Source organism: Corvus cornix, chromosome 15 (genome assembly GCF_000738735.6).
Source record: "Corvus cornix cornix isolate S_Up_H32 chromosome 15, ASM73873v5, whole genome shotgun sequence".
Lineage (NCBI taxonomy): Eukaryota > Metazoa > Chordata > Aves > Passeriformes > Corvidae > Corvus > Corvus cornix.
In genome coordinates, this window is record NC_046345.1 from 13,930,335 (window position 1) to 13,946,751 (window position 16,417).

Sequence of the window (16,417 nt, forward strand, 5' to 3'; positions counted from 1 at the left end):
CAGAGAACCCTTCACAGCCTGCACCCCAAAAGACCCGGCCTCACTGGCCATACACCCTCCCACCAGCAGAGAAGCAGATCGCCCTGTTAATGGGGAGGGGGCAAGACCGCTGCGAGAGCCCAACCCTAATCCAAGCCACCAAAGAATCTCAGCAGAGAGCAAAGCACAGCCACCAGCACAGAGCACTTTATTCGCCACAGCCAAACCAGTTCACGCCCCTCTTCTCCACCCTGAGGGCGAGCCCCAGCCTCCCAGGACCCCCCTTTTCTGGGAAGAGCCCCCCCAAACCAGGCATCAGCACCCAGGGAAAGGGCCTGGGATTGGAGAGCCCCATGGCAGGGAGGGGATACGCTGGGCTTGGCCCCTTGTGCAGCACAGCCGGGACCCTGAGAGGCAGAAAGAGCAGGGGGCTGGGTGTATGACAGAGCTGAGACCCGCCCACACCCAGCTGCCCCCACAGAGGGATCCCCCACAGGACAGACGCCCACGGACGGACAGACAGGACCAGCCCGGCAGTGCCTGCTCAGTCCCAGTGGACCTTGACTGGGGGGAAGGTCCAGAGGTCGGGGTGGCCCATGTGGAGCAGGGAGCTGCAGGGGGACGCGCTCCAGCGGAAGGGGGGCACGTCGTCCCAGGCGGGGCCGCTGACCGCCACCAGCCCGAAGGTGGGGACCATGGCCGAGGAGGTGACCTGGAGATGGGGACACAAAGCAGGGCAGCGAGTCAGCACCAGGAACGGGCTGCACAGCCCGGGAGAGCTGCTGGGGGGTGCACCCCCAGGGAGGAGACCCCCAGGGCTGCCTGGCTCCCACACCTTCATGTCGATGCCGCCGTGGCAGCGCTGGCGCAGGGCAGGGAAGGGGTAGGTGCCGTTGGAAGGGTTGAGGTCGGAGCGGGCGGAGATGGCATTCTCAGCATTCTGGGGGGGGTCACAGCCCCTGCACCACGACAGCGGGTCCTGCAGGTAGTTGTTGGACCTGCAGAAGGGCCAGGAGAGAGCCACGGTGAAGACATGGGAAAAATCTATGGATCACAGAAAATTCCTTGGTGGAACAGGCGGGTTTGGGGGTCCCCAGCACGCACCGCATCAGGCGGATCATGGAGTCAAGGTCGTGGACCAGCGTCTGGTTCCGGCGGAAGATCTGGGCACGCGGGTTCTTGTCGTAGGTGAACCAGTCCCCGTATTTCCTCACCAGCTCCAGGTTCCCGCTGGCGTTGAAGATCTCCTCAAAGTACCTGGGGTGGGGGCAAACAGCAAGTTGGCACCAAGCAGGTGCAAGGCCAGCACTGCTGCCCCTCGTTACAGGGCAGGCTGTGGGGAGTGATGGCACTCACGGCACGTTGTAGCTGGCCCAGTAGCCCTGCTGGTACAGCAGCTCTGTCTGATCGGCCACCACCACCAGGCCCCTGCGCTGGGAGGAAGAGCACTGGTCAGAGCAGAGAGGGAAAAAGACACTGGGGACAGTGGGGGACATGCTGGGCTGGGGGGAACACATCCTGGGGGTCACCCATCACTTCAGTACCAGCATCCCCAGAGCCTTCAGCCACAGACACACCCCGTCGCCCTGTGACCACCCACTGGGCTGGGGCAGGCCCCACCCTCCCCAAACCCACAGGGATGAGAGAGGAGACAGCAGGGGCTCAGGAGCCACTCACGGGATCTGCTCCAGCACTGTCAGCACACCCGGTGCTGGGCTCGCTCTGCCTGGTGTGAAGGCATTGTAGTCCACCACCATCCACTGGTTGTTGTACCTGGCACGGAGAACAAGGAACGCATCCCTCTGGCAGCCTGGGCACCCTCTATCCGATCCCACCCCTCCAGGACCAGTTCCCAGGCCCCATCCCACCCCACTCACGTGCCGCTGTTGAAGCGTCGGAAGACCGCGGCCCACTCGGGCCCGCTGCGGGCCAGCCTGTTGGCCACGATGTTCCTCAGCCACTCCAGGACGCTGCCCCGGGGGTCCAGGTACTTCCAGAGGGCCGGGTTGTTGTTCCCAATGGTGGTCTCCAGTGCTACCTGCAGGGGAGGGAGTGATGGGGAGGGCAGCAGGGACAAGGAGAGGTCCCTGAGGACCAGACCCACTCACCAACCCACTGCTGAGGATGTAGAAGTCATCCACGGAGAAGATGGTGCCAGGGTAAGAGGAGAACACCTGGACGCTCCCAGGGATCTGAGACTTGCCTGGAGGGAGGATGCAGAGGCATCAGGAGGGGCTTGTGAGGTGCAGCTCCCCCAGCCCAGCACACGCACCGCCGGCCGAGGCGCGGAAGGGCAGCGTGTACTTCTTGATGATGCGCAGCATGGCCTGGTAGGAGGTCCAGGTGTCGTGGGCCACCAGCAGATCCCGGTGGCCCGGCAGCAGCTTCACGAGGGCCGAGCAGGAGCCCGAGCCCAGGACACGCTGCGGGGAGGAGTGGTTCAGGGCAGACTCCAGGTCCTCCAGGTCACCCCCCAACTGCAGCAGCCTGCAGGGAAGCAAGGCCTAAGATGTCAGGTGAGGGACGCCCCAGCCCTGGAGCTGAGCTGGCTCAGAGCTCTCTGTCTGTCCATCTCCACCCCACCCCAGTGCAGGCACTGGTGCTGGGAGCACCCTGGTAGCATGAGGAGGGAAGAAAGGGGGAGCACAGCAATGGGGAAACTGAGGCAGGGGCTGTGGGGGGAACCCACCACCCAGCCCATGGTGTGGGGAACAACCTGCCTTGGCTCCGTCCTGCCCCAGCAGCAGAAGACAAGTGGCCAGAAAAGGTGGACAAGATGGACTGCGAGCAGAACTGGCTGTTCCCACACATGCAGGAATTGTTCCCACAGCACTCCAAACCCTGGGACAACCATCCCCCACTCTCCACCACCTCCGAGAAGGAGCTTACAGGAAGCCAAAGGGTGCCAGGGGGATCCTGTCCCTGGGGAAGTCCAGGCGTCCATTGTAGCTGTCCTCCAGCCCTTTCAGCTGCAGCAAGGCCAGGCGCACCTGGGGACAGGGGAAAGAGCTGGCACCTGGCTCCTGCCAGGAGGCAGGCTGAGAGGTTTTGGGGACAGGCTCCCTCATTCCCCCAAGAGACAGAGCAGACCAGCTGGGTCTCAGTGCCGCTGCAGAGGCACAGGGGGGAAGTGTCACCATCAGCAAGGTCATGACTCAGCACCCAGGGCCGAGGGTGACAAAGCCGCCCCCTGTGCACCTCAACTGCAGCATGCGAGGCTGTGGCCGGGAGAAAGTCACGAGTCACGTCTAGTCACCCCAGGAAGGAGGATGACCACATCCCTGTCATCCCACCTGGAGCTCGGCCAGGACATCTTGCTGCCCTGCCCTCTCCTCTGGATTAAAGCCCCAGGAGGATACAGGGGGGGTTCCCCGGGGTGGGGGTACCCCATCCTCACCTGGTGCCAGTACTCGGGGTCCTGCCCCTTTGCCATCTGCTCCTCCATCCAGGCCAGATTGGCCTCCAGGTAGTTCCGCAGCTTCTGGCAGTACTCGCTCTCATACTTGAAGGGGCCGCAGTAGCCCACCATGGTGTTCATCCAGTGCATGTACATCAGCTGGGGGACACGGCCGCGATGTCAGCGGCAGGGGACAGCCCGGGGAGGGACCATGTCACGCCCCCCGGGACCCCACTTCTGGAGGGGTCCCCCCTTACCTGCTCGGTGACGGCAGCCTCGGCGAGCCCGGCGGCGTAGGCCTGCAGGCTGTCATTGTACGAGGCATTGGTGGTCACCTCCAGGAAGGCCCAGCTGTGGGGACACGGTCACGGGGGGTCACGGACACGGGTGGGACGGGGCGCCATCCCGGCCGAGGCAACCCCCACCAACCCATCCCCGCTCGGCTCCATGCGACCCCCGTCCCGTCCCGTCCCACGCGGGTCAACCCGTCCCGCCCCGCCCCGTCCGTACCCGACGTGCGGGATGCGGTCATCCAGGCTGGCCCAGGCGACGGCGGCGGGGTGGCGGCCGGGGAGGACGCGCAGCCTCTCGGAGCCGGGCTCCAGCAGCACGGAGACATTGCGGGGCACCGGGGACGGGGCTGCGCCGGCCGGGACGGCGGAGAGGAGCGGGGACAGGAGCGCGGCCACCAGCAGCGCCCGCGGGGCCGCCATGTCTGGGACAGCGAGGGGCGGGGACAGCGAGGGGCAGGGCTGGGGAAGGCCACGCCCCCGCCGCGCCGCCGGGGGTGAATGGGCGGGTCCGGGGGTGGGGCTCGAATGCGGCCCCGGCCCCAGCGGCGCCCGCGCGGACCGATGGGGCGGGGTCAGATTGGGGCGGGGCGGGGCCGTGGCCGCGCCCCCAGCGCCGCCGCCGCGCGTGAATGGGGCGGGACCGGGTTGGGGCGGGGCGGGGCGGGGCCGCGCCCACAGCAGCGCTGCTCGTGTGCGCGCCACGCACGGGGCGGGGCTCGGGGCGGGGCTCCCGCTGTGGCCACGTCCCCCTCTGCGGCCGTGGGGACCCCCGGCCCCCCTCACAACACCCCCTGTCCCCCCTATGCTGCCCCAAGACCCCACGCTCATGTCCCCGTTCCTGTCTCGCCTCTCCCAGTGCCACGCCCACGGGAGATGTGCGCAGGTTCCCCCCCTCCCCGCCCTTGCGGAACACGCGTGGACCCTCTCGGGTGGGCACCCCGGCCCCCGGCGTGTCCCCGTGTTCGGGGAAAGGTGCTGATGCTTCCCTTGGGCCCCAGCCCCGCGGCAGCCCCGGCCTTGCGCAATCCCGGCCGGCGCCTGTTTACTGCCTCCTGCTCCTCCTCGTCCTCATCTGGCGGGCAAAGTCCGCGTCCGGCGCGGGTGTCCCGGGGAGGGGCAGGCACTGAGGGCTTGGACCCCCCACCCGCGTGGCAGAGTCACGGTGGGGTGCACGCAGTCACCCTGGAGAGTCCCCCGGTGCAGCTGGAGAAGGTGCCACATGCCCTGTCCTGTTCTGGGCAGGGCAGCGTCCCAAAGGCACCGCTCGTGTGCTGGAGCCCAGCACGTCCCAGCAGCTCCCAGCTGCTGCTGGTGAATTTGCCAGTACTGTCCAGTGCCCACCCCGCCCCCGCGCTCGGGCACCTGGACCCGGCCACTCGTGGGTGCAGAAGCCAAGGGAGGTGCACAGGGACCCACGCCATGGGGCAAACACCCAAATTTGGCCTAAAACCAGAAAAACCGGTTAAGAAAGCAGCCATATCCCAGCGGGGTCTGGGGGCCATGCCCCGTGCCAGCTTCTGGCAGGGCCAGAGCCTGCACCCAGTGGATGCCACCGGCCTTCGGGTCTTAGGGGGGACCTAGTATCCTGGGGGAGACCCACCCAGCTGGGCACTGCCTTTATTTTTTACTTTCCTTCCTTTCACCTCTCCCCAGGGAGAAGGGCAGAGTGCAATTTTGTGGAGAAACTGGCCAAGGTGGGAAATGGATCTCTAAATGCCATTAAAATCTTGGGGCTCCGGCCATGGGGGCCAACCTGCACCCCACAAACAGGGCATGGGGCTTGCAGGCGGCACGGTTGAGGCTGGGGTGTCCTGGTGCAGACAGGGGCACCAGCAGCAGCCTCGGCCCCTCTGAGGGGGTCTCGGACCACCGGCACGGTGCCGAGGCTGCCCCACCACGGGACACCATCCCCGGCCATGCCTGCGATGAGCTCGCCCGTTCTCAGAGGGTCACCCCAAAGGGAGGATATAGGTGGGCGCAGCACCAGGGTGGGTGTCCCGGCCTGAGAGGGACGGGACGGAGCAGAGAGCCCCGTGTGTCCCATCTCCGCAGCCGCCCCGCCAGCCGCGTGGGAAAGTGTCGCTGTCGCTTTAAGGGTGGAGGGTGGCGGCCCCTTTAAGGCGGGGGGGCGGGGGGGATCAGCTGCCCGCGCACGGCAGCGGGGCCGCGCCACACGGTGGGGCCGCGCCGCGGGAGGGGTCCCCGGTACCCCCTCCGTCCCCGCATCCATCCCCGCATCCCCGCTCGGCACTCCCCACCCCCCCGGCGTCCCCGTCCCCACCCGCACCGCGGCCCCTCTGTGCCCTCGGGGGTGCCCCCCGGTCCCCTGGTCCCCGTCCGTGGGGTGCGGGTGCCATTCCCCCTCCCTCCGCTCGGGGTGGCCCCGGGCTGAGCCCCCCCGGCGGGGCCGTGGCGCGGCGGCAGGGGCTCAACGTGCCCGCGGGGGGCTCTGCTTTTTATCCACTTTATTATTTTTAGCATTAATTTTAACTTCCACTTTTATTATTAATTTTTAACCCCTCCTCGCCCCTCCCGGGGAGCGCGGGATGGGGGTTCGGGGGCAGCCCCCGCTGTCTCCCTCCGGGGGCCGCTGCCGGCGGTAGGTGCCCGCCGGGGCTGTCCCCACCAGGGCAGGGGACCATGGGGCCGGGGCCCACGGGGCTGGCCGGGGCGCTCAGCCTGGCCGGGGCACTGCCAGCTGGGCCCCCGCTGCTGCTGGACACGGTCCCTCCCGGGGGGGATGCTCTGAGCCACGGACGGGGCCTGGATGTAAGTCTGGGGGCTGCGGTGGGGTTTGGGGGGGCCGCCGGGAGGGATTTGGGTGCTGCCGGGGTGGTGGGGTCCCGTCCCGGCCCTGCTTCCCCTGTGCCCGCCAACGCAGCAGGGATCTCACCAGGATTTCTTCTGCTGCTGGTTTTCTCCTCCGAAACCCTCGCTGCTTGCCAGGCCGGCGCCTTCCCATGGCCCGCGGTGGGTCTGGGCTGTGTGGGGACAGGGATGGGACGCGGGTTTCCACATGTGCTGGGCCTGGCACGGAGCACGGATGGGGAAACTGAGGCAGGGATGAGAGTGACCTGCCGAAAGCAGCCCCGCAGAGCGGCAGGGTGCCCGTGGCAGCCCTCGGGAGGGCAGTGGGTGCTCGGGGTGGGCAGTGTCCCCTCAGGGCGGGCAGTGGGTGCTCGGGGTGGGCAGTGTCCCCTCAGGGTGCCCGTGGCAGCCCTCGGGAGGGCAGTGGGTGCTCGGGGTGGGCAGTGTCCCCTCAGGGTGCACATGACAGCCCTCGGGAGGGTGGTGGGTGCTCGGGGTGGGCAGTGTTCCCTCAGGGTGCCCGTGGCACCCCTCGGGAGGGCAGTGGGTGCTCAGGGTGGGCAGTGTCCCCTCAGGGCGGGCAGTGGGTGCTCGGGGTGGGCAGTGTCCCCTCAGGGTGCACATGACAGCCCTCGGGAGGGTGGTGGGTGCTCGGGGTGGGCAGTGTTCCCTCAGGGTGCCCGTGGCAGCCCTCAGGAGGGCGGTGGGTGCTCGGGGGGGCCCGGCCAAGCACCCTCCCCTCTGCCTCGCAGTGCTGGGAGGTTCGGAAGCACAACAGCTCCGAGTGGTGCCACTTCATCTGGAGCAACCCTGACTGCCGGCTGGACGGGGGCTTCCTCGACTACCTCAATGGAGTCTTCTGTGTCTTCCCGCCCCAGCTGCTGCCCCTGGCTGTCACCCTCTATGTAAGAACGGGAACAGGCAGTGCTGGGGATGCTCTGCTGTGGGGGTGTGGGGTGGGGACCCCACTGACCCCTCTCTGTGCACCCCTGACCCCACAGGCTCTCTGGCTCCTGTACTTGTTCATCATCCTCAGTGTGACAGCGGAGAAGTTGTGAGTGGCCCTGCAGAGAAGGGGACTGTCCCCAGAGTGACCAGGAGCCCTGTGGTTCCCAAGTAGCCCCATCACCTCTCTCTGTCTCCTTCTCTGCCCTTCCAGCTTCTGCCCCAATTTATCAGCCATCTCCACCAACCTGAAGCTGTCCCACAATGTGGCAGTATCCTTGGCAAATCACAGGGGACCTCAGCCAGGACGGACCAGGGAGGTGGCCGTGGGGACAGGGCAGGGGAGGTGGCCGTGACAGGGTCACTTTGTGTCCCCTCGGCACCATGCCAGAGGAAACCAATTCGAAGTGTGAGCTGGAGGTGACAGCAGGACCATGTGCTGGCACTGGACAGGAGTACACAGCACCCATGTCCCCACAGAAGGAGGACAGGACACCAGGTCTTTTCCTTGACGTCCTCTCTCCATGGTGTCACCTTCCTGGCCTTTGGAAATGGGGCACCTGATGTCTTCAGTGCTGTGGTAGCCTTCTCCGACCCCCGGACAGCAGGGCTGGCCATCGGGGCCATCTTTGGTAAGGGGACCCCACTGCCAGCTCCTCACGGGGTGATATTTTGGAGCTGTGGGATGTTCCCATGTCCCAAGAGAGTCCCGTTGTGTTGGCAGGTGCCGGTGTGTTTGTGACCACAGTGGTGGCCGGGGGCATCGCCCTGGTCAAGCCCTTCACGGCTGCCTCCAGACCCTTCCTCAGGGATGTCATCTTCTACATGGCGGCCGTGTTCCTCACCTTCGTGGTGCTCTACCTGGGCAGGATCAGGCTGGGAGAGGCTCTGGGTGAGCGCTGTGGGAGCTGGGGATGGTGGGAGCAGCCTGGGGTGCCGTGACCCCCCCATAACTCCTCCCTCCCAGGTTACCTGGGGCTCTACGTGTTCTACGTGCTCACCGTGGTGCTCTGCACCTGCATTCACCGTCGGCAGCGGGGGGACGGGCTGGCCCCTCCTGGGCCCTGGGAGCCAGGTAAGGGCTGCCCAGCTGGGATGGGACCCCCGGCGTGTTGGGGTCCCCTTCCACTGCCCCTGTCCGCTCCTCTTCCCCCCAGAGATGCCGACAGATGTGGAAGAGCCGGAGCCCTCAGGCACAAACAGTGGGGACTATGGTATGTTGTTCCCTGCTCTGTCCTCAGGGGTCCCAGAGACTCCCAGGCTGCTGCAGGTGTGACTGAGCCCATGGGGCAGGGGGAGCTCCCTGGGGACACACCCTGGGACGCTCCCTGGGAACATAGCCCCATGCTGGAAGGGTTGGGAGGACAGGGAGCCCCCACCCCACTCAGCCCCTGTGGCCCCTCACAGGGGAGGAGTACCGGCCCCTGCTGCCCTCCCGGGAGACCTCCCTGCGCATCCTCACCACGGCCCTCAGCCCCTTGGACTACCGCAAGTGGAGGAGGAAGCCCTGGTACTGGCGGCTCTTCAAGGCCTTCAAGGTGAGCAGGGGGGACACGAGCCAGGAGGAGCCCCCCAAGGGACATCCTTGTCCCTGCTGGCCCTTGGGGCTCTGTCTCCCTGGGGATGGTGGGACAGGGGCTGTCGGGTTGGGAGCAGGCCGTGGGGCACCTCGCAGGGTGTCCCAGATGGGTGTCCCCCGTCCCAGGTGCCCGTGGAGCTGGTGCTGCTGCTCACTGTTCCTGTTGTGGACCCCGACAAGGATGACCTGAACTGGAAGAGACCCCTCAACTGCCTGCACATCCTCACCAGCCCCCTGCTCTGTGTCCTCACCCTCAAGTCGGGCGCCTGTAAGAGCCTGGGGCAGTCCCAGCTTCCAGAAGGGGACAGGACTGAGATGGCCCCCGAAGCCCTGGGGACTGCAGGAGCCTTTCAGAACTGGCTTCCCATTGTGGGTGGGGAAGAGCCAAGCTGGGGGCTTGATTTGCAGCCGATTTGCATGATTTGCACCCCCTACAGGGGCGGGGGGCTTGAGCCCCCAGCATCCAGGGCCTTGGGGAAAAATGGAGCAGGCCTGGCCTGCCTGGGGAAACTGAGGCACAGAGGGGGGCAGCTCTGTGAGGGTGTAGGGTAGAGGTGGCTTAGCTGACAAGGCTTTACCTCCTGCCTCAAGCCTGGCTAGATCCTGCCCCAGCCACTCTGACACCCCCTCTCCCCACCATGTGCAGATGGGCTGTACCAGATCCAGGGCGTCTTCCCAGTCTGGGGACTGGTCACACTGGTTGCTTCTGTCCTGGCCCTCATCATCTTCATCACCACCAGCAATGAGGACCCACCCAAGTATCACTGTGTAAGGTGTCTCCCAGCCCTGAACACCCACCAGGGACCAGCCCAGCCTGCTCCAGATGGGGCTGAGGGTCCCTGGGGGCAGAGCAGGAAGTTGGACCTCTTTCCCAGTCCCCAGTGTCCCCAAGAGGTGTGCAGGGTCCTGTGGGATGCACACAGGGACCAGCTTGCTCCTCTTCCTGTCAGATGTTTGCCTTCCTTGGGTTTTTGGCCAGTGCCATGTGGATCAACGCCGCAGCCACGGAGCTGGTGAACATCCTGCGGACCCTGGGTGTCATCTTCCAGCTCAGCAACACTGTGCTGGGCTTGACACTGCTGGCCTGGGGCAACAGCATTGGTGGTGAGGGCTCTGCTGGTCCCCAGTGCCCCCCTGGCACACCCTGGGGTCCCCCTGTCATCCCCAAGGTCTCCCTTTGTCCCTCCACAGACACCTTCTCCGACCTCACCATGGCCCGGCAGGGCTATCCCCGCATGGCCTTCTCCGCCTGCTTCGGGGGCATCATCTTCAGTATCCTTTGGGTGCAAGGAGCAGGGTGGTGGCATGTGGGGCAGGAGCTGCCTCAGTTTCCCTGCCTACACCAGGGAGAGCCCCTGGTGCTGTGGGACCCCTGGAGAGGAGCGGGGCAGGATCCATCCCAGAGTTCCTCCAATGCCAGCGAACCCCACAGTGTTCCCACAGTGCAAGGGGTCAGTGAGGGATTTGGGAGGTGCAAGGACAGAGCCAGCAGCACCCCCTTGTCCCCACAGCTGTCCCAGCCCCAGAGGGCCAGGAGTTTGGGCTGCAGTGGTGCAGATTTGGGATCTGCCAAAGGGAAGGAGGGGAGGGGGCTGTGCCTCCCTCCGGTGGGTTTTGGGTGGTCCTCAGACCAGGCTGAAGCCTCTCCTCAAGTGCTTGAGGTTGTATTCCCCACAGACAGAGAGCGCTTTAGCCATGAGATACAGGGAGGAGGAGGATGTGGGGCACAGGGATGTGGTCAGTGCTGTTGCTCCCCCGAGCCTTCCCGTGCTGTGCGGCCATCCTGAACGTGCTCCAGACATCCTGGTGGGCGTGGGGCTCGGCTGCCTGCTGCAGATGACCAGCAGCCAGCCGCTGGTGAAGGTAAGGCTGTGGTGACATGGTGACACGGGTCAGGCTGGCAGCAGGATGCTGGTTTCACCCCACATCACTCCCATGTCTCCACAGCTGGAGCCTGACAGCCCCCTGGTGTGGGTGCTGGCCGGGGCGCTGGGGCTGAGCCTGGTGTTCTCCTTCGTGACGGTGCCAGCGCAGTGTTTCCAGCTGGGGAAGGCCTACGGCATCTGCCTCATCGCCTACTACCTGGCGTTCCTGTGTGTGGCCCTGCTCACCGAGTTCAGGGTGATCCATTTCTCCACCCCATGAACAGCCCCAGGAGATCCAGCCCTGGATCTTGCTCTGCCTCCCCACCACACTGGGGTCGCGCTGTCCCCTCCCCTGTCCCTGGCAGGGGGACAAGGGCACCTCAACCTCACCGTGCTGCTGGAGGTGCCAGCCCAGCCTCAGCCCCTGCTGTTTGGAAAGGGGGTGGCTGTCCTTTGGGGAAGGAGCTGTCAGTGCCCACATCCTCTCCTCACTCTTTAATCCATGTAATTTAAGGAACTCTGGGCAGGAGCAGCAACCAGACCTTGGCTGTGTCTGGTCGCAGTGGCAGGACCAGAGGATGGGGAAGCTCCAGGTCAGGGGCACAGCATGAGAGGTTTTGCCTCCTCAGCCGCTCCACCTTCCCCTCCTCAGCTCCCTCCTCAGCTCCAGGACAGAGCTGGGGCAGTTGTGCTGCACAGGGTGATCCTGCCAGGGCCCAGGCACACGTTTGTCCTTGAGAAGGACTCTCCCCGCTGGCACCGTGGGCTGGAACAGCAGATAGGGCAGAGCCCAGACAGGGTTAAGGGGACACAACGCTCCAGGGACACACTGGGTTTAGTGCAAGCAAAGCCTGAGGGAAAACAAACACCAAACCGAGGGAGGCTGGTTTCCCCTGCTTTTTTTAGTAATGTTTTTCAACCTGAGTTTCAGATCCTACTTTTCTTCTCCTCCTGGGGTGGGCAGAGCTGTAGGAAAGGACTTGGAGGTTTCTGCACACAGTGTTGACTCCTGGCAGGGCTAGATTTAGGCAGTGTAAAAAGTTGCAATAAAAAAAAAAACAAAACAAAAACCAAACACAAACCCAACCTTGACTTTTGCCTGCTGCAAGGGCCATTTCTGCTCTGCGCTGGTGTGACACAGCCCTGACTCAGCACAGAGCCTTTGCAGTGGAGAGGGAACAGCCAGAGCCGAGGACCCTGGGATGCCCAGAGTGGTTTTCCCGAGGGAGTGGGGAAGTGGTTTCCAGCAGCCGATGTCCCAAGAGCAGTCACATGTGCTGTCACCGTGGGAACGGCCACGGCACGGGCTCAGCCCGGCTCAGTCCCTGCGGACAGGGACACCTGCGGGGCTGCCCAGAGGGCCAGGGGGGCTCATGGTCCCAGTAGCAGGGAATGGGTGGGCTGGTGGTTCTGCTCGCAGCTGGAGGGTTCACAGGACACAGGCTGGAAAGCGAATTGTCATTCCAGAGGGACACCCGCATCCCTGCCCCACGGGCGAGGGCGGTGTTGTGCAAGCACCACAACTGTCAGACCCGGTTCCTCCTCCTTTCCTCCTGGGCCTGGAGCATTTCTCCTTTTTCTAACAGATACCAGCAGCTTTCACAGAAAATAACGCTCCCTGTGCCCGCAGCCACTGGCTCTGCCCCAGACCTGCTCCGGCAGCTGCCGGAACGATCCGGGACACAGCCTCCACTTCCTGCCACAAGCAGGGCTAAAGCAATCGAAACCACGGCCAACGCCCCAGGACAGAGGTACAGGATCAAACAGCCCTTCTGGCCTCAACGCTGCTCTGGGGCAGCTTTAGAACACCTAACTTTGAAAGCATTATCTTGATGTTTAGGGAAAAACCTCGCAGAGGCTTTGCAGTGTCCTGGACCAGGAATGTGGAGCAGCTCGGCAGGGCATGCACGCAAAACATTCCCAACACAAGCACTTGCCACTGGAGAGGGCGGGCAGGCTCCTCTTCAAACACTGGAAATGCTCCAGCTTGGCCAAACCCCACCTCTGGAATAAGACGGGAAGGAGGAAAGGAAGCCGCTGCCTTTACAAAGCCGAGGATGCTCTTTATTAGTGCGCCTGAAAAAAATGCAGAGAACATCTAACAGACATGTCCATAAAATCTTTTTTTTTATAAACAAAACGCCAGCATACAAAATCCTGCAGTGCTTCCTCCCGTGCTCCCTACAAAATGATTGTCTCCGTCGTCAGTCTGTGTGTCGGGGGAGGGAGAGGAGGATAAATAGAAGGGGATGCCCCGTACTCAAACTTTGTTTCCTTCCAAAGTCACATGGAAGAAGCAAACTCCTGCCACCCTCCTTGGTTTTACAAAAATAATGAACACAGTGGGGATGTGGGGGAGAATCAACGCCTTGGAGGCAGCACCCTGCCCCCAGGCCTCCAGGGAGCCCTGTTACTGCACAATCAGCAGTCAGTGCCCCCCTCAGCACAGTTTAAAGCCACAGCTCCTTTCACACCCAGAAAGCACCCCAAAAAAGGTCACTGACAGCCCTGCCAGGAGAAATAGGCTGTAGGGGAATGTGGAGATTAAACACAGCCACATTTTTTTCCCCCGCTAACCATAATACTCATTCATCCTGCCCACAATTTAAAGCACAATAAACACCATCTCCTGCAGTCCCAGGACTAATCTGGATAAACCTCCCGGGCTGCGACTCCACGCAGAGCAACTGCAGGAGCAACAACTGCACCGCTCGTTAATTTGTCAATTTATGGTTTGGAAAACAGCCCTTTAAGGTCCTTCACGGGTCAGGTCAGAAGTAGTTTCATACCTGCAAGTATCCAGAAAGGAAACAAAGAGTTGCCGTGAGGCACCCAGGGAATTTGGCAAGCGCTGGGAGCAGCCACTGGTGTGTGTGTGCTGCCTGGAAAGCTGCTCTCCCACTCCTTCCAAGTGCTCCCCACCGTGCCATGGAGGAGAGGTTTCCAGAAGCAGCTCTGTCTTGCCTCCTTCTGAAAGTCCTGCCCATCCAGGAAATGCTCCTGAACTGCCGGGGTAGGATCAGCCCTCTCCCGCTGTCCTTGTGCCATGTGGTGAGGCCACCAAGGAACAGACAGAGATGGGGGACAAAGGGAATGGGGGACACACATCTCCCACTGCCTGCCTGATGCCCCTGGAGGAAGGCAGAAGCCTCCCCAGGAGGCTCCACTCAGTCTGAACCTGAGGAGAGATCAAACAGCAAGAGGTGAGGGAACCTCCCAGCTGCCAGGGACTTCCTGTGCTGATAGGGAAAAGAGGGACTTGGAGAGACAGGTTCAAATGATGACACAACTGCCACAATCCCACCAACGTGGCAGAGCTGGGAAGGGATCCCTTTTCCCCCTTCCTCCTCATCCCTCAGCTCCCAGGTGTGGTAGCTGCAGAAAAGCAGACGGGTGAGAAGAATCGTCGTCTTCCACATTCCTCCTGCATCCAAAATGCAGGGGAACAGTGGAGCTCTTCGGTGGATCTTCCCACGATCTGACTGAGCCGACATTTTCCAGCCAGAGAAACACCCCTGCAAGGGAGGAGCCCCCCTCTGTGCTGGGACTTGCTCAGCTGTCCAGAGCCAGGACAGAGGACTGAGCCAGGAGGACTGTGTGATGCCCAGGAGCTCTCCTTAACCCAGAGCCAGGCAGAAAAAAAGCTGGACTTGGAACTGCAAAACCTTCCACTCTTCTTCCCAGTCATTTATCTGAGCTAAGGACCAGCCAGAAGGTTTTACAGAGCAGGTGGCCAAGTAGCAGAGCCCAACAGCCACATCACCCTGCAGAATCCCCCTCCCTGAACGGAGACAGGAGCTTTGGGGTTTGCACATGTGACCCCAAGCCCAGGCAGTGCCACTGGCAGGACTGACCAACAGCGATGCACATACAGCAGAGACAGTCTCCAAAGCCCTGTCCCACCTATGGTCATAATGTGATGAGGTGCTGGCCCTCAGTTCTGCCTCAGAACTGCTCGGGGACAGCAAAATTCAATCATCAGAGCTGGAGCTACTACAGGGAGTGCATCTAGGTGTGCCGAAAAGGAGGGGGAGGGCAGTCTGCCCTTCCAAAAGTGCTGAGATTTCACACCACCTCCCCTTTCTTTGCACAAGGAAGGTGGAGAAGAAACAAAAACTCACTCCGATTTTTTATCCCTAGGTTAATGGTACCCTTTGAGCAAAAGGGATCTTCAAACAGGGCCGAAGTTTTACTATTAAGCAGGTGACTTCAGCAAATTCCCTGCTGTTAATGGATTACACATCCCTTTCCCCAAGGTCTATTAGTGGTAAGACAAGCAGCAGGAGCTGGAGCCTGGGAAGGGGCTCAGAGGGACAAGGGCTCTGTTCTGCCCAGATGCGCTGAGTGTGGTCACCACGCTCTGTGTGCAGCAGCCTTCCCCAGCGTCCCCTGGGCCTCAGGCTTTCCAGCAACCACTGCTGGGGGAGAGACTGGATCCCTACACTGGTACACTGACAGATCTATATACACCCTCCCAAAATACAGGCTGGGGAGGAATACTCTAGGTTATTGCATAGAAGGTGGCTCGCATTAGCTAGGCCTAAATGACAGTCTGGGAGCGTTGTCGGAGGCTCAGGGGCTTCAGAGAGCTGCTGGAAGCAGATGCTGGCTCTTGCAGTGGTGTCTGGGATTCCTCTTTCCTGGAGTGCTCTTCATACCATTCCTGCAGTGGGGAGCAAACACAGCAGGGATCAGGCTGTGCCCCACACACCCCAGAAGGGCAGAGCCTTCTGTCACTCTACCATGTGCGGGCACATTTTTTTCCAGGCACATTTTTTTTCCAGGCACAGAGGGCTCTTTCCAAAGCCCTGGATACAGCCCAAACTCCTGGAACAACCCAGCTTGCTGCAGCATGGTTGTGGTGGATGCAGAGACCAAGCAAACTTAGGCAAGGAAACATCCCTCCCTCTGGATGTCCCTCCTGAACACCCAGGGCTGTTCCCATCATGTCTGGGATTTGCAGAGCTGCTCCTGATGCTGGGCAGCACCCAGGGTGTTCCACAATGTCACATCCCTGAGTCACAGACCAAGCAGAACAGGCAGGGAGCTTCTCTGCAGATGGCCCAGCCCCACGGTAAATAACGTGCATTTTCCTTAGGGGGACTCAAGACTCGTCCCCAGTCTGTCTGCTGCGGGGACAAAGGACAGATTCAAATGGTTACAAGATTAATTCTTTCAGCACTAATCATTACATTGGCCCACGACCTTCAGCTGCCTTTGGCAGGACAGTGACCAAACCCATGGCAGAAAGCTCCCAAGCACAGAGGGCAGTGGCAGAAGGTGCTAAAAATCCAGGGAATCTGCTGATTTACGAGTTTCCCACCTTGCTCAGCCTGCACACCAGGCAGCCCTGCCTGGGACAGCCCCTGGTTTCTGTGTCAGACAGACACACCTAAGCTCAAGCACAACCACATTCCAGAGGTTTAAGAGCTCTGTGCTCAGCAGCCAAGCCCCAGGCAGCACCAGGCTGTGCTCACAGCCCCAGCAGACACCCGGGGAGCCCAGGGCAGCCCAGCCGAGCAGAAGTGCCTGTGCACACCCCCAGTGTGGT

The 16,417-nt window shown here is 62.5% G+C and overlaps 3 protein-coding genes across 11 annotated transcripts in view; 1 reads left to right on the forward strand and 2 right to left on the reverse strand.

Moving 5' to 3' along the window:
• Positions 1 to 163: 163 nt before the first annotated feature.
• Positions 164 to 4,127, reverse strand: PLBD2 (phospholipase B domain containing 2). The gene is made up of 12 exons (XM_039561329.1): positions 3,887 to 4,127; positions 3,634 to 3,727; positions 3,377 to 3,535; positions 2,869 to 2,969; positions 2,252 to 2,466; positions 2,088 to 2,182; positions 1,857 to 2,017; positions 1,657 to 1,752; positions 1,336 to 1,407; positions 1,084 to 1,236; positions 815 to 977; positions 164 to 691 (listed from the first exon to the last, which is right to left on the reverse strand). Exons 1-12 carry the CDS (start codon positions 4,087 to 4,089, stop codon positions 524 to 526), a joined length of 1,680 nt encoding a protein of 559 aa, XP_039417263.1. The 5' UTR covers positions 4,090 to 4,127; the 3' UTR covers positions 164 to 523.
• A 1,763-nt stretch (positions 4,128 to 5,890) lies between these two features.
• Positions 5,891 to 13,101, forward strand: SLC8B1 (solute carrier family 8 member B1). 3 transcript variants are annotated; one of them, XM_039561392.1, is made up of 17 exons: positions 5,891 to 6,438; positions 7,230 to 7,382; positions 7,479 to 7,531; positions 7,637 to 7,694; positions 7,949 to 8,054; positions 8,147 to 8,314; positions 8,390 to 8,497; positions 8,580 to 8,636; positions 8,830 to 8,960; positions 9,128 to 9,269; positions 9,648 to 9,769; positions 9,952 to 10,105; positions 10,193 to 10,273; positions 10,800 to 10,864; positions 10,949 to 11,122; positions 12,453 to 12,617; positions 12,689 to 13,101. In XM_039561392.1, the coding sequence occupies exons 1-16, from the start codon at positions 6,310 to 6,312 to the stop codon at positions 12,579 to 12,581; spliced, it is 1,830 nt and encodes a 609-aa protein (XP_039417326.1). In that variant the 5' UTR covers positions 5,891 to 6,309; the 3' UTR covers positions 12,582 to 12,617; positions 12,689 to 13,101. The 3 variants fall into 3 exon arrangements, with proteins under 3 accessions (XP_039417326.1, XP_039417325.1, XP_039417327.1); XM_039561391.1 differs by having other exon boundaries at positions 5,892 to 6,438; positions 12,707 to 13,101; XM_039561393.1 differs by lacking the exons at positions 12,453 to 12,617; positions 12,689 to 13,101 and having other exon boundaries at positions 5,911 to 6,438; positions 10,949 to 11,947.
• Positions 12,909 to 16,417, reverse strand: part of TPCN1 (two pore segment channel 1) — a 42,370-nt gene continuing 38,861 nt past the window's right edge. For 5 of the 7 annotated variants that reach the window (XM_039561389.1, XM_010408548.4, XM_039561390.1 and 2 more), the window contains exon 26: positions 12,909 to 15,529. In XM_039561389.1, the coding sequence (XP_039417323.1) occupies positions 15,407 to 15,529 (123 nt within the window). In that variant the 3' untranslated portion in view covers positions 12,909 to 15,406. The remainder of the gene's footprint in view (positions 15,530 to 16,417) is intronic. The other 2 variants (XM_039561387.1, XM_039561388.1) reach the window with 1 other exon arrangement.

What these genes read in the sequence shown, in the direction of transcription:
- PLBD2 (XM_039561329.1), bottom strand. Translation starts at nt 4,089, where the DNA reads ATGGCGGCCCCGCGGGCGCTGCTGGTGGCCGCGCTCCTGTCCCCGCTC. An exon ending in AGGCTGCCGTCACCGAGCAG is followed by an intron (nt 3,536 to 3,633) that starts GTAAGGGGGGAC and finishes CGTGTCCCCCAG; the next exon opens with CTGATGTACATGCACTGGAT. An exon ending in TGGGCCAGCTACAACGTGCC is followed by an intron (nt 1,237 to 1,335) that starts GTGAGTGCCATC and finishes CCCCCACCCCAG; the next exon opens with GTACTTTGAGGAGATCTTCA.
- SLC8B1 (XM_039561392.1), top strand. Translation starts at nt 6,310, where the DNA reads ATGGGGCCGGGGCCCACGGGGCTGGCCGGGGCGCTCAGCCTGGCCGGG. An exon ending in ACCCACCCAAGTATCACTGT is followed by an intron (nt 9,770 to 9,951) that starts GTAAGGTGTCTC and finishes TCTTCCTGTCAG; the next exon opens with ATGTTTGCCTTCCTTGGGTT. An exon ending in CCCTGCTCACCGAGTTCAGG is followed by an intron (nt 11,123 to 12,452) that starts GTGATCCATTTC and finishes TTTTTCTAACAG; the next exon opens with ATACCAGCAGCTTTCACAGA.